Here is a 16778-nt window from a genome sequence, read left to right on the forward strand (position 1 = left end):
TCAGATAGTTAAAAGGGCATTTCCTAACACAAACTATGGTAGGTCAGTGAAAATTGTTTTTATAAGTATTCAGAGTTTGCTTAGCTTTTTTTTAAAAAAAAAAAAAAAAAAAAAAAAACCTCAAAATGTCATGATCTCTTGCTTCCATTTAGGTCTTAAGAAAATGAACTTTAAAGGAAACATTGAGCCAGAGTCTCTTGCTTTTGAACTCTGCAGGAGTTCAACTGGATGAAAACACTGATAATAAGGTGGCTCTTAATTTTTAAAAAGATTCTCCTATCACCATCACTAGACAAGTTAATCTTCGATTCAGCTGAGTCACACTGAAGAAAAATAGCTTCCCTCAAAGCCTGAATTCTATTTCTAAGAAGTTTTATGTACGTTGATATCATGTCTTAAATATTATTCCCAGTGAGCCTCCCTCCAGTCTATGGTTAATGTCCTTCCTATGTACACTATTCTACTCTATAGGTCATCTGAGCCTCTATACAAACAGCCTAATCCTGTCTTTATCAATCCTGTGTCCCCAAACACAGTAAACTATATGCCACAAGGGGAAACATCTTATAGAGCTATGTTTAAACTGCTGCATTTCATGAACTGAGCACTGGACGTCGCACATGCCTCTCAGCCAATTTTTTAAATTGTTGAATTAATGTTAACATATTATATTATACTTTGCTAATTTATTTTGCTCATAAGGACAATATGATGTATAATTTATCTTCCTATCTCCATTGTCCTGTTCACTACATCAAACAAATTAAAAACTTGGTGAATTGATCTGTTAATAATTAATTCCACAAACGTAGTATTTTGTAGCATCCTGAGGACAATGATTGCAAGCAGGTGTTACTTGTACATTTCTCCTGGTCAAGGCATTGGAAGAAAAAAACACTCAAAGCATTCAAGTCTATAGGAATGCTATGCAAACATGAGGCATTTGTATTTGTTCAGAGATAATTCTTTAATAGCAAGTCTTTTTTTATCACTTAATGGCCCACAATATTAAACTTTCCACCAAGATGATTTAATTCTGTTTAATAAAACTTTATGAAACATTTTTCATTATCAAAACTTTCTTCCTAATATTTGGTCTTCATTAAATTTTTAGTACAGATGTACTAAAACTTCATAAACGACTCGCCTTGATAGTTCCCGTATCCTGCCTTATAGATGTCCTCTGCCCTGTCTCCATATTGTTTATGGATATATGTGTTTCCTTTCAAATATCTGCATTGTAACCTCTGAGCCTCAAAACCTTTGGAGGAAAGACATTTAGCAAGTGCCAGCCACCATGATGGCTTCTCTTACAAAGGAATGGATTTTGGACACTGGTCTGAGACATAGGGAGAAATCTGCAAAGGCGGCTGAGATCAGGGTGATGCCTCTACAAATGTTAAAATGCTAAAGATGGACACCAGCATGCTGACAAAGCCAGGGGGAAGCAGGGAACAGACTCTCCCTCAATCCTCCAAAGAAACTGAGTTAGCTAACACTTTGATCTCAGACTTCCAGCTTTCAGAATTGTAGCAATAATCTTTGGTTATTAATAATCCATTCGGTTTATAGGACTTTGTGATGGCAGCCTCTACAAACACACATGCTCCAAGCAGAAAGGAAATCCAATGTTATTTCAGATAAGCTTAAAAATTTAAATGTGGGTTGGAAGAATAGCTCAGTAGCTCAGAGCTTAGTCTAGCATGCTGCATGTAGCCCTGAGTTCAGTCCCAGCAACACACACACACACAAAATTGAGGATGAAAATCAATGGCAAACAAAGGGTATAGACCGGGCAAAGGCATTTGTGGACGTGGGATCATAATTCAGTGAAGTATTGCATCTCCTTTATAGGAGAGGAGTGTTATATGTAGGAAGGAAAGAGCTACTTTCTTACACACTGGACAGAAACTGAAATGTGTTAGTGCAACAACACTGCTGTAGCTAGTAAGAATGTTATCATTTATTTACTAAAGGCCCATTCTATATCTTGCATAATATCTTATCACTTAATACACAGAAAGTCTTCACTGGAGTGAAGGCTATGACAATTGATAAGGTGAAGGAAGGTTAGATGACATTAAACCAGAGCATTTAGGTTACGTCAGATTGGCCTCCCTAATGTGAACAGACTTCCCCTAATCTATTGAAGACAAAAAGACCAGCCGTATCTGAGTGTGGTGGCACACGCCTTTAATTGCAACACTCAGGAGGCAGAAGCAGGAATATCTCTGTGATTTCAAGGACAGCCTGGACTACAGAGTGAAGTTCCAGGACAATCAGAGCTATTACACAGAGAAACCCTGCCAAAAAAAAAAAGAAAAGAAAAGAAAAAAGAAGAAGAAGAAGAAGAAGAAGAAGAAGAAGAAGAAGAAGAAGAAGAAGAAGAAGAAGAAGAAGAAGAAGAAAAAGAAGAAGAAGAAGAAGAAGAAGAAGAAGAAGAAGAAGAAGAAGAAGAAGAAGAAGAAGAAGAAGAAGAAGACGACCAGCTTCCCCAAATGAGACCGAATTCTAGAAGGCTGCATTTGAACTCAAACCTGAACATTGACTCTCGCAAGTCTCCACTCTGAAAACCAACCCTTCAGTTTGAACTTGCCACTTTTCTTAGTTATGGGAGCTAATTCTTTATAATTAATCCTATATATTAAATATCTTTATTATTGGTTCTGATTCTCAGGGGAACTCTAATTTACAGAGTAAGCACCCAAAGAGCATTGGATATTATTATATTCTTGGGCCAGGTGGAAATGAAAATGCCTCACTGTACCAATGAGAATAATTGAGTATGAAAAAGATTAAGTAAATTGCCTAAGATCACACTGTTAATAAGTCACAGAGTGAGGATTCCAGCTAAGGCTGATTCCAAAGTACATGTTTCTGCTACATATTGCTACCTAAGAACTGACAGAGAGGCTAGACATGAAGTAGACTGAGAGACTGTTCCTAAGAATATAGATAAGTGAAGAATGGGACTCAAAAATTACCAGGCACAATCAATACAAGAAAAATTAGGTGGCCACTCCACAGAGACCTCTCACCAAATTTTGATTTGAAATGTACCAAATTTTGATTTGAAATGTCAATCTTTTAAAGTGATTTCATTAATTTTTTAAGTAGGAATAAAAAACTCACATATTCTCAAATGTGTTATATGCTAATATTAGTCCCTTCAACAGGAAAACGTCACTGGACATCTCTTTCCACATACTGAAATTCTTGTTATCTCTGCGTTGTATAAGTGAGCATGTCCGATAGCACAGGTGAGCCAAGCTCAGTTAACAGCCTCGCTTGTCTGCATCACACCTGCTGCCACAAGGTCTCATGGCAGGGGGACAGAGAACTACAGGATTCCAAGGAAGTGATAAGTAACAAGCCACAGATAGTATTATCATAGTTTTAAAACAAAGTGGCTCATGCACTTGAAGATGGCAACGATTAGAAGACTCACCATCATTCCAACACTTGCATTCTCAAAAACAAACAAACAAACAACAGGACATGACATCGTTTTTAGAAATTGTCACTTTTAGTACCATAATTAAAGTTTTAGCTTAATCCATTTTCATACTCAAGAAAAAAAATATTCTGAATCACTCTTGGCCTTTCGTATCTATGAATAGGTTTATAGTGAAACTATGCCTTCAGAACACCTTCACTTCTGGGGCAAGTGTATAATTTCAAGGTATGGCAGAGTGCTAAACTTGAGGGACTTATACTGCAATTACCTTGCCTGGTATGCCAGACAAGCATCCAAGTAAATATTACCTGTTTTTTTTCAAAACTGGATCACAGAGTACTCTTTCTCAAGAAATACCAAGCAACCAATTAAAATTAAAAGTCAACCTTGTAAGTTGAAACTAATGCAAAAAAAAAAAAAAGTTTCTATGTTATAATTTATTCCTGGATCTGATGGCAAAGTTTGAAAAAAATCAATTATAAGAGGCACTTCAATTTCAGAAGTAGAACATTGTACAAAATACAGAAAAATGGAATCAAGAAAATAGTGCTTAAAATATTAATAACTACTTTCACCTCTATTTGGGAGTTTATATCTTTGTATTTATGGAAAAGTGATTCTTTCATTGTCATATATACATGTGTTAAATAGGAATTTCTTGAGAGACTTAATTTGAAAACAATATTCACTGATAAAAGCACCTTTAAAAAGAACTGTGGATATTATTGTATGAAGAAAATCCAACGTTTGTATATATAAAGTGACAAGTATCAAATTGAAGAACTATTTATCAGTTGTCTCTACCCCTTTCTGCAACCTTAAGAAATATATAAGAAAGAAGACCAACAGAAACACAGGCAACATGAATGATGAGGAACTAGTTCTCAGTAGTAATGGTGGAATTGATAGCCAAGAATGCTATGGTGTGGTGAGAATAGCATACTCAAATGACTGAACCTGAAAACATGGCTTAGAAAGTAAAGTAGTGTTGGGATGTGAAAACTCAACCAAAGGCCTTGCAATCACATTTTTGTAATTGAGCTGTTACTATGTCAGTGTTAGGCTACTGCCATGTTTTTTGGCCTACTGTTTCTTCTGTTTTTTCAACTAAACATTTAGAGTAAAAGATAAGGATATCATTATTTTAAAATGTTCCATCCTGCCTCCTGGGGATGTTATAAAGACCTATATCAAGAAACGAGGTGAATAAGCGGTAGCTGGTGAGATGACTGGCTGCTCTTCTGGAGAACGTCATTTCAATCCCAGCATCCTCACAATGTCACGGCCATCTGTAACTCCAGTCCCATGTCTCACAGCTGTCTCTAACTCCAGTCCCAGATGATCCAACACCATCTTCTGGCTTCCACTGGTACAGTATGCACATGGTGCACAAACATACAATCTCCCAACACATAAAAACAATGATTTTTTTTTGTTAAAGCAGCAGGCATGCTTCCTTGGCTTTTCTAAGAAGGCACTAACTGATGCGTTGTTTACTGTTATACATAATCAAGTGCATTAAAAAATCATATCAGAGACAAGAAAAAAATTAAAAATCTATAAATAAGCCAAATTGAATAATATGACTTATTGATTCCATTCCAGATGTATGATATATTAATTAAAATTATATGTCTGGATTTATAATAATCTAAAGATACATTCTGAATTCATAGTAGTTAGCTTGGTGATTGTTAAAGTGTAGCTTTCTAAAACCTTATGTGTCTTATATGTAGAATTAAGTAAAACTGGTCAAAAATTCATTGAGATTATGTATGTAATCTCTTGAGTGTATATAATAAGGACTGAGAGACAGGCAAAACTACAGAATTCAAGAACTACCCATGAGAACAATTCAATTTGTGGCAACTTGACCTATTTCTGTATCTCTGTTGTTAATTTACTGAAGAGTGGTTAATAGGGGTTTGTTAGACCAACAAAGACTTGTTGGGTTATCCAAGCCTGTGTTAAGATTGAACTGATCATTTTAGATGTTATTCAGCAAATGAATTGCCTGAGCATTTGTTAAAGTAGATCACAGAAGTTGTTCTTTCCCGTAAATTTGATTAACAGTACGTGTGGGATCTAGGAATCTTCATATTTAATACATTTTCCCATGTTATGTGTGTTGTATTCCACAGAGAAACTATATAGATATGTAGTATATATCAGATAGAGAAAAGCTATAGAAATGGCTGTTGGTATGAAGCAGGATGTTCTAATTTAAGAGCAGAAAAATCAGCTCAAGAGTTTCCTCATCCTGTTGCAAGCTGGGTTCCATGTCAGCACATGACTGATGCTAAGCAAGTCTCCATTGGATGTGGCATGCCTGACAATGTGTCACTTTCCTAACAAGTCCTAGGTTGACTGGCCTTGTGTCTGATGCCACTCTGCAGAAGCAGTGGTGACAAAGGAGAATGAAACTGAGAGGGACTCTTTCTGACCCCTTTTGTGGCAGCAAAACATTTAGGTCTCCAAATTCCACACTTTAGGGCATTCATAGCCAGAGTCAAGGATTAAACACACTATATATTTCTAAACGAAATAACTTTATGTGAACAATGTGTGCGAAACTCACATTTCTTTAATTTTTCAAAACATCAAATAATTTTTGTTGTCAAAGAATTATATTGGTAGCTTTGGAATATTTTATTATATATCAAGTCCTTTACATAATCAATTGTTTTTGTGAATCAAAAATTAGTGTCTACTCTAACTGAACTAAGTAATATAATCATAAAATCTAAAAGTGAATGGGATGGCCTTTTTATTTCAAAGAAAAAAAGGTTGCATGATTAAAAATATTAGGATGAAATCTAAACAGAATAAACAGAATCTCTACATAGGTTCTAAGACTGCTAACTACTAGACACCTGGCAAGTTTGAGGCTCAATAGTAATGCTAAACAAATATGCAAACATATGCTTGCATGAGTAAATAATTAATGAATAATTAAAAGCCACATTTGTATTTCAAGGTTATTATCCTCACCTTAAGGAACTCATCTTATAGAAATTATCTGGTTAATCAAATTTTACTGCAAAGATCCTTTTCTCTGCTTTGGGATTGCTGCCTCTGACCCTTCATTTCAACAATTCTATAAACTCTTAATATAGTGAATAAAATTTCAGGTCTCATTGTAGTTATGTATTTGATGTACTGAATTAAATTATGGAAATAGATAATGTCTTACTCTATTACTGACTCTGATCCATGATGGTTTTTTAATCTAATTAACCCGCAGGAAATTTGCTGGTTTTCTGCACTCTTTTTCACAGTGCAAATATACATATACTTATGTGTGTATGTATGAGTGAGAGTGTGTGTGTGTGTGTGTGTGTGTGCTAAGAAAACAGTGACTACTAGACATTAGATGAAATGGAGTAGCAAAGCAAATGTGAGTTTTTAGATTATAAATCTGCCTTTGAACTAAGTTATTTCTTTGTTAGTAAGTATTTTTTCAGGGTTGGGGATGTAGCTGAGCACATGGGTCGGGGGCTCAGTCCCCAGTACTGCCAAATAAAATATTAGTTCTGCCTAATTATTACTTATTGAAAAGAAAGTACTGATAAGTCAAAGAACGTATTCAAATGACTGTCTAATGCCACCTTGCCATTTGCTTTTTCATTTGATAGACATGCAGGACTTAACCAAGCTTCCATCCTCACACCAGGCAGGCTTCTTCTCCAGTTGAATCATTTCATTTCATAAGACCCATCACCCTCCATGCTATCCTCCCAGTCTACCAATCCACCTCTTTCTTCTTCTCTCTTTCACCTTCTACCTCTAGTTAAGAAACGTGTCTATTTTACTTCCTGAACATCTTTCAAACCCATGCCTTTTTCTATTCCTTCTGCCACTCTTTTAAAAGTCATCATTTCTTTTACAAAACTGCAACAAGCTTGACACGGTCACATCCCTACCTGCATAAATCCTGTCCCTTCTTGCTGGCAGTATGATAAAGCACTAAGGACTTTACCAAGTCCCTGGTGATCTAGCCCCTTGATAGTTTCCAAACCTACCTCCTACATCTCTTTCACATGTTTTCAGGACAAACTCAAGACCTTCTCTGAAGCCCCGAAGGTCTCTTGCTTGGTCTTTCCATCATTCCTAACTACAGTCTGTTCTGTGTTTCATCTTTCTCTGAACTCATTCCCATTTTCTTTGTCTAGATAATACTTGCAGAATGACTTCCTCTGGGTGTGACTACAAGAATATATCTCCAGCAAACTAGCCTGGCCAAGCATCAGTCTGGCTTAGGGGGTCTCTGCTGAAGGCTTCTACAAGCCCTTAAGATGCTCAGTGTTAAGATATTTATTTGTTCATAAGGCAACACCTCTACCACCTTAATGCCTAGCACAGAATACAGCAGTGCTGAATAAATGAATTAAAGCGTCCTTCAAAAATTGCTCTGAATCATGACCTACAAGGAAATAAGAGATGTGGCTCTTTGTGGCAGATTATCTAACAATATCAAGAGAATGTCTTCCTGGCTGAGAATCCTAACAATGCCAAAGACTTCAAAAATCTCCAAACCATCTCCTCACCCTAGATCAAAGAGTCATCAAGTCATCTTCTAAAGGGTCAGCCATAAGCATCACAAGGACAATCCCAAGAAATACTTACTCTATTGAAAATGGGTCAACAGTTGTTTCCCTTGATCCATTTTATCAGAATGATTGTCACCATGTCAGGAATGCTAAACATCATCAATATATAATATACATGGGTCTCTAGAGTTGACCACAATGTATACAATTTCAACAAGAGATAGTTATTAAAACCATGTGATCCAGGAGTCCTGAAATGGTCTGAATACTACAATACAAAAGTTACTTTACAATGTCAAATAGCCCTTAATGCCAACAGATAGCTATTAATAAGCTGCACAGAAAATTTGACAAGCCTCAGCACATGGACACAGTTGTAAAACCCACATCTTTAAAAGCTCTGAAGAAATATAAGCCACCTATTAGAAAAATAAACTTTTACAGGATTCTTGCTAAAAGCCCAAATTCTCTGATAATCAAGTCTATGAAAAGGCCACTTTGTAATGCTGATTTGACTCAGAAAAACAAACAAAACAAAACAAAACAAAACAAAACAAAACGAAAACAACTTACATGCTGCATCCATTCCATTCTTAAGTGCTGAAGGGAAGCCACTAAAATAATGTTTCCTTCTGTGATAATGCTATTTATGAAATCACCCCGTCAGTGTCTCCAAACAGTTAAGACTTCTTTCATAATTTACCCCTCTTAAACTCATTGCTTTGCAGGGATTTGGCTCTGAGGAAACGCTCCACACAAGATGCATCAGGGAACAGAAGATCAAAATGGCCAAAACTGCTGCTGACTCACGGGTATTTAAAGGTTTCAACAAATGATGTCTAACTGCATGCTAAATGGTTAACGCCCTTTCCTTATGGTTTACCAATCCTATACTTATCTATAGTGCTATCACACTGAAATGATAGGTTCTTGTGAAAGGACATTAGCGATAATAATATACTTTATGGTAGTATTCATTCGTGGACCTCTTAAACAAGTTTCAACACTTATAAACTGAATATTATCACAGCAAGCCCAACTTCCATGAAGAAAACCAAAAGCCTTGACTTCCCCTGTGTATCAGCATTAAGTGTGCACTGAGGGGTATTTCATTGTTACATCAAACAACATGCTGATGAAGTTATTTTTAAAATAATAGCTTCCTCTGCTCTGGGTAGCAAGGGATTGAATATTAAAAGTGTATTGTGTAATATGCACTGTAAAACCATGGGAGAAATTTTAATAATTGTGACATCAATTAAAATAAATTTAACTGTATCAAGATGTTTATTATAATACATACTATAAATGACAATTTTCATCACATCATGTACAGGAGGTGCTCTTAGATATGTGCATTAAGTCAAGCAAAACTGACATGAAACTAACATATATCCCAAGTTGAAAACTCGAGTTGTGTAATATCAAAACATGGTCAGCAAAGGAAGAAGAAACATAAGAGAGTCCCAAGGGGCTGGTACAGATCCAGCATTTGTACAATGTCCAAATAGACGGTCCCCATTCTAGATGTGGCTTCATCTAACTCCTAATGGAGAAAAAGCCAAACGATAGCATGGAAACCTGGAGGGATAGCCACTGGATGGCCTCTATCAACTAACTAAAGAACACGTGGAATTCAGCTCTCCCAGGTTTTCTAAATACCATGACTACCTAAACCATCAGTACATCAAAACTGGCCTTTGGATTTGCATAGCCTAAGTCTTGCCCAACAAACAAAAGTGTTCATGGATCAGAAACAGAATGGATATATTGCTACCCAATATTCTGTAAGTATTCATAGCTCAGTCAGTGAAGTGCTTCACAAGCATGAAGACCTGAGTTCAATCCCAAGCACCCAAGTAAAAAGGTGGGCAAGGTGGCACACGCTTATAATCCCAGTGCTGGGAAGGCAGAGGTGGGAGGACCCTCGGGCTCCCTGGCAAGCATGTCTAACATAATTGGTGAAATTCAGGTCAATGAGAGACCTGTCTCAGAGGAGATTATGGGCTTTCTGAGGATGACACCTTATATTGCCCTCTGGCCTACACACACAAACACACATACACACCATACACATGCACATACACACTAACAGGTACACATCAGGCATGATCTTATTATTACAGTTATATAAAAATGTAAACTTCAAAAATTTCTCCAAATCAAAGGTTTTTATAAATTAATCCCATTAAAGTATGCATCATAAATTCTATGCAAATATATCACCACTTGTTTAAAAACAATTTATTCCATAAATGTTATCATAATATCTTCAAGTTAATGTATGTGTTTTCCAAGAAGGTCACAAAATACTCGAAATTTTCATGGTTAAAATTGTCTTCTGTGTTAGGAAAGTTCCAATGTCTTCCAAATTTTTACTTGCTGCAAACTCTTGCAAAAATAAAAAGTACTGCTGGGCGGTGGTGGCGCACACCTTTAATCCCAGCACTCAGGAGACAGAGGCAGGTGGATCTCTAGGTGGAGTTCAAGGCCAGCCTGAGCTACAGAGTTGAGTTCCAGGAAAGGCTCCAAAGCTACAGAGAAACCTTGTCTTGAAAAACCAAAAACAAACAAAAAAAAAAGTATGTATATTTTTATTAAACTTCTTTTGGTTTTACAGTGACATAACCGAGATAATTAAAATGATACTTAACATAATTCATAACCCAGACCATAATAGTGGATAGATGTAATTCAGCTTTTTTTTTTTAGTCTTTTATGACCCGAAAACTGATGGGACAGTACTCAGAAAGTCAAACTCCAAGACATTTAAGGAGATCTGAGCATATGGCTTTCCCCTAAATATCTAGTAAATCCATATTAGATGAGATCATCCCCTACATTAACTACTCAAACATATGATGCACATACACATCACATATACAGGTTGATAGTCACAAAATTATACCCAACAGAAGTAAACTCATTGTCTTACACGGAGGAGGAGCATGGTACTGTAAAGAACACAGAAAGTAACCATAGCAGCTAGCATTTCCCCAGTAAGCCCAGGCCATATTCCTCAACAGATTAACCACTATGTTATATGCAGATTGACAGCCTTCAAGTTTTCAAAGTCAAGTCACACAGAACACAGAGATGTGAAAGGACCTGCCGCCTAAGCAAGCCTAAGTCTGGGCAAAAGGAACCCAGAGCCCACTGTCCTTGACACTAGGCGGCACTGTCTAGTCCAGTGGACAAAAGGTTCCGCCTTTGAAAGTACAGTCCAGAAGGAAGTTTCTAATCACTGACTGGTACTTTAGCTGAATGTCAGTTCCTATAAATAGTAGGAACTTAACTCTTAAAAATACACCTATTCTTAAAGCAACTGGTTATGAAATCGTTTGGAGAACAGAAATAAGTATGCTCTTAACAAATTTCACAGCCATTATAATATTTTTCCATTCCAAATCAACCTAAGAGCATTTGTAAAGCACACTAAACTAAATTAGGTGGGTTATAAAATGGGGAGATTTTTGAAACACTGATAAATGAACAGTCTAAGTTTCTTTCTTACTACTAAGTGGGAAAAGTACACAAGAGACATTCATTCTCCTGAAGACTTGACTTTTCAGACATTGACATTTAGGTTCCTCAAAAACGCTCTCATAAAAGTGTACAACTTATGACAATTAACACTATGATGCTGTGAATAGTAGGCAAATAGATCAAGGCACTGTGAATACAAAGGTAATTCCAAAGACCTTCTCTCCCGTCCACCGGGAGGAGCTCTCCTACAGAGGCTCTTGTCCTCAGCCCTGAGCTCTAACCTGCAGCAAAGGGAAGAACATCAGGAAGACTGAAAGCTGAGCCTTGCCTCCTACCCACACCACGGGGCACATTTAGAATGTATGTGACACTTGTGATCCTTTCGTTTGCTGATTCACTGAGGAGCTGTGAGTCAAGTGAGGTCCCCTGAGAGAGCTGTCCTTTTCATTCATTCACACTAGGGAACGGGGTAGATGAAGTACCGCAGAGCACGTCAAAGGCAAAGTGCCTAATTATTCTTGCTGAGGTCTTCCAACTTCGACTCTAATTTTAAAACCCCACTAGACTGAGGTTTTTGGCTCATACCATGCAATGTCGGTTAAGAGAACAATGTCCTGAGTGTCAATGGATATCATTTCAGTAGCTAGAATCCCAGCTTCATATCCCCATGGTAACTGCTTTTTTAAATGCATTGCTTTTAATATTTCTGCTTCTTAAAGATAAATATTTTAACTGACTTGTTCACATTCTTAAAAAGAATAATGTAACTGTGGTGAGCATGCTAGACTTACTCAATATTACAACAGCAAAAAGTACAATATACTTCCTCGACTTTAGTAATTCAGTCAACAAATGTTTTCTGAGCACCTACTACATACATGTATGACACCTGCAGACAAGCTTCCTGGGGAGAAAACAATGAACCAATCTTAAGAATTTTTTATTAAGCAAATTTATTATTTACAACTTTTTCAGGAAAAAAAGCCTCAAGAAATCTATTGCTCTGCAATATATTTAGGTGTTTCAAGTCTGATTCTCAGTTGCAAGTAGATTTTGTTTTCTGTCTAATCAGCTTCATTTTATTCTACAAAACACACATTTTCTTTAAAACAATGAATGACAACACACCTTTAAAAACAAAACGAAAACAACAAAAATCTCTTCCTGTTTTCCCAAAGCCTGCCCATATTCATTCCTTTCTCTGGCATGGGCACACCTGCAAAGATCCGCTGGACACCCTCTCACCTGAAAAAGAGTTTGGAGATAAAGCTGGCTTTCTCCAAAGGCGACTTCTGCATGATGTCTCCGTGGTGCACTGAGGTCTGTGTCCCGACAAGTAAAGGTTGCACTCGACCTCTGTATATCCAGGACACAATCGATCTTTTTGGCTCTTCCCTTTTTCTCGGACCTGCGGTGATGTCATTTGCTTCCAATTCCCCCCAACCAACTGGGTCCCACACACCTCCCCTTCCCTCTGCCTTCTTCGCCCGCCTCCACAGCCCAGGTTAAAAGCCAGCGCCGGCTAGCCCAGCCCCACAGTCGCTGCTCTCCACGCCCCGCGCCCGCCCCGTGCGCTCCTTCCTCCTGCGCGCCTTGCGCATGCCGCCCGCGCCTCCTTTTCCCGGCTCTCACTCCCGGCGCCCTCCAGCGCCCCCCGCGCCCCTACCTTCAGGCTGCAGCAGCTGTGGCACCTCAGACATCAGGCCCAGGAAACCGCCGGCCAATCTGTGGGACTTGCAAGTCTTCACAGGTGGGACCAAGGACCACCCACTGACCCCCTTGGCTTCCTTGAGCCTTTCTTCTCCGGCTCTTCCTTCTCTTTCTCCCTCTTCTTCTTTTCCTCCTTCAACTCTTTCTTTTTCTCCCTCTTCGCTGCCTTTTCTTTCTCCTCCTCCTTCTCTCTCTCCTCCTTCTCCACTTTCTCCTCCTTCATTGCTTTCCCCCTCTCTTTCTCTTCGTTCTTGTCCGCCTTCAATTCTTTCTCTTCCTCGGTCTCTTTCTCCTCCTCCATCTCCTTCTCTTCCCTCTCCTCCTCTGCCCTCGTCTCTTTCTCCGTCTTCATCTCTTCCTCCTTCATCTCTTTCTTCATCTATTTCTACTCCTTCCTCTCTTTCTCCCTTTTCTTCTCTTTCTTCCTTTCCTTCTCTTTCTCCCTCTTCTCTTCCCTCTCCTCCTCTGCCTTCATCTCTTTCTCCTCTTTCTCTCCTTCCTGCTGTCTCCTTAGCTTCTGGCTGAGTTACAGTTAACTTTTCAAGATCCATTTTGAACAAAGATGAAAATTTGGCTCCTCTGTATCAAAGCACAGACTCAGAAAGCTGTAAAGTTCCAGGGTAGTCTGAGGCATCCACCTCAGCAAGCCCTTCAAGAGCTGGACAGGACCGAAGCTCTCTTGACTGAAGGCTCTGGGGTAGCCGTAGCGGCACAGACTCCTATGAGATACATGTGTGTCATACACATATGTCACAATCCCCTGACATGTCATAATTACTGCAAAAGCCCTACCAAGGAAAGGGGAGCTACTGCTTTCCCCTATGAGGTACATGTGTGTCATACACCAAATCACAATGTCCTGATAGGCCATAATTACAGCCATAGTCCCTGAGGACAAAGGGAGTTACTGCTGTCCCCACTTTCCACTCAGGATGTGTTTGTTCAGTGTATGCTGTGGTTTGTGTTTCAGAAGGCTTTTACGTGTGTGTGCTAAGAGTCACAAGTGGATTGTCTACTAAATGACCTTCCTTTAGATTTCCTAGTCTTGCTAAGCATAATATCTCGACTAAGACACTGACAGAAACCCAGGGTCACTGAAGCAAAGGTATCCTGTTCACCAAGAGCTCCCTGAGAGAAATGCCTGCCTGTGTCTTTAGCTCCCTGAGAGCTTTGAGAGTTTTCCAGGCTATGTGCCTTCCTTCCAAGCTTTTGGTGTGAGAATTTTGTGTCCAACAGAAAAACCTGCTGGGTTTTAAAAGACCAACCCTTAAATTACTGAACCCTGTTATGCCAAAACAAGTATAATAGAATTTGAATTATATTTTTCCTTTTATTGAAAATAGAATTTTCTTTTTAGCCAAGCAGTGATGGAACAGATCTCTGAGTTCGAGGCCAGCCTGGTCTACAAAGCAAGCTCCAGGAAGCCAGGACTACACAGAGAAATCCTGTCTCAACAAACCAAAAAGAAAATAGATTTTTTTTTTACCCTCAGAAAATATATCCTGATTACTGTTTTCTCTCCCTCTGCTCCTCCCAGTTCCTCCCCACGTCCCCTTCTATCTGGAACCACTCCCTTTCTGTCTCTCATTAGAAATCAGGCTACTAAGGAATAATAATGTAATGTAATATAATAAAACAAAAACTAACACATCGGAATTGGACAAAACAACCAGAAAACAGCCTAAGAGAAGGAAGGCACAAGAAAGAAAATTAACTTTTCATCGTCCTTTCAAGAGGAAGCACTAATCTCAAAGCCATAATATACACTGGGAGGAGCCGGTACAGGCCAGGCAAGCCCTGTGCCTACTGCCTCAGTCTCTGTGAGTTCATAGGAGCTTTGCTCATGTTGATTTAGAGGGCCTTATTTTCATGGTGTTCTCCATCCCCTCTGGCTCTTACACTCTTCATGCCTTCTCTTCTACAGGGTTCTCTGAGCCCTGAGGAGAGGGATTTGATGGAGATATACCATTTAGGGCTGAGTGTTCCAAGGTTAGAGTCTGATATTTAAAAAGAATCAAAAATTAAAATGTTCTGGCCTGATTCTTGCCTCACCATCTAAACACAGGGGTGTTTACTTGTGGATTATCTGATTTTTGACTTGGGGACATCCAACTAACAACACAAATAAAATATGTATTTCATAATACTGCTGAAACAAGAAAATACATTTAAATTAATGAATCATGACCAAGAGGCTTTACAGCTCTACTTCCCGTAACTACATTACCCTTTTTCCTTATCTTAAAACAGTTGTAAAGACATTTAATTTTCAGTGTCCTAAATTTGATTTTAAAAAGAATAGCAAATTGATAAAGTTCTTACAGACAGTAGGGGAAGCTTCAGCATTTTCTAGCTCAGTGTTCTGAAGTACTGTACTTGTGTTTTTCTCTCTCCATTATGACAGACAACGTTGAAACTCAGTACTCACATTGACTTTGCCCAGCTATGCTCCTGAACTCGTCCTGTCCTATCCCCACCCTCCTCTGTTGTGTCTACGTACTAGTGTGACCCATCACATGTGATGCACAGATTCTGAAATTAATCTCTTATCAGTTCCTCTTTGTTCTCACCACCATGTGACTCTAAGATGAAGACATAAGTTCATCACTTTCAATCAAAGCTGACCAAGCTCTAAAACTTCAGATCCCAAGCTGCTTCCTCTTGAAAGGACAATGAAAAGTTAATTAGTTCTGGCATTTCCCAGGGATCATTCTTTCAACAGCCATGTGAGTATATGTCAGCATGCCTATTATGCCATTTCCAGTTGATGAAGCATCCAAGTGAATAAGTGTCTGGATTAGTGGATTCAAAGTCAGCTGTGGTCCCAAGCATTCAGTCCCATCAGTGTGCAGCATTACTTCTACTCAAATCTCCCATCATGTATTCACATTCTGTCACCACAGCTTTCTTTCTCCCCAGATTAGTTTCATGGAGTTAAAACTTCTACACCTGCTCAACAATAAGACGGGAAAGCAGAAACCTACAGACCAAGAAGCCACTAGAAATATACATCTTTGATAAATGTTATGTAAACATTATAATCCATTCTAAGTGTATACACATGAGCACAGGAACACCCTGGATTTTTATAATAAAACATCACATCCCAAACTTGTTTGGGGAGAAGATTTCAACAAAGTAGACATGTCCAAGTGAAGTAATTGAGATATGATATACAGAATTTGTATCTATTTGTACCTGATACAAGTGTGAAAATGCATTAGAAAAATGTTCAGATGTAAATAAGGTTGTGAATGAGAATCTCAAGGGAAATCTCAGGATGAACAGAAGAGGTGAGAGTAAGCTATAGTGACTTTTCTCTTCAAGATAATCAAATACCAGCTCATATCATCCTATAACATTATTACAACAGCTTACATTCATTAGACATTTACTATATATCCTGAATACAATTACAAACATACAGTGATTCGCCTCATTTAATCCTTAGGACACATTCATGAACAGGTAACTAATATCATGTGCTGCAGAGGAAGAACCTGAGGAACAAAGATTTATTAATTTCCAAATTAAGTTTTCTGGCTAATAATAACAGAGGTGGCTAGGGGTGCAAC

General features: G+C 38.3%; 1 protein-coding gene across 3 annotated transcripts in view; it reads right to left on the bottom strand.

The window, feature by feature from the left end:
• Cftr (CF transmembrane conductance regulator) overlaps nt 1-16069 on the bottom strand; it is a 149763-nt gene extending 133694 nt beyond the window's left edge. For all 3 annotated transcript variants that reach the window (XR_013049668.1, XM_076566170.1, XM_006991234.4), the window contains exons 1-2: nt 13160-16069; nt 12739-12901 (exon numbers count right to left, since the gene is read on the bottom strand). Coding sequence is in view for 2 of the 3 variants with exons in the window: in XM_076566170.1 (XP_076422285.1) it covers nt 12739-12901; nt 13160-13754 (758 nt within the window). In the remaining variant the exon portion in view is untranslated. The remainder of the gene's footprint in view (nt 1-12738; nt 12902-13159) is intronic.
• Nucleotides 16070-16778: the final 709 nt, after the last annotated feature.

Source organism: Peromyscus maniculatus, chromosome 3 (assembly GCF_049852395.1).
Source record: "Peromyscus maniculatus bairdii isolate BWxNUB_F1_BW_parent chromosome 3, HU_Pman_BW_mat_3.1, whole genome shotgun sequence".
NCBI lineage: Eukaryota > Metazoa > Chordata > Mammalia > Rodentia > Cricetidae > Peromyscus > Peromyscus maniculatus.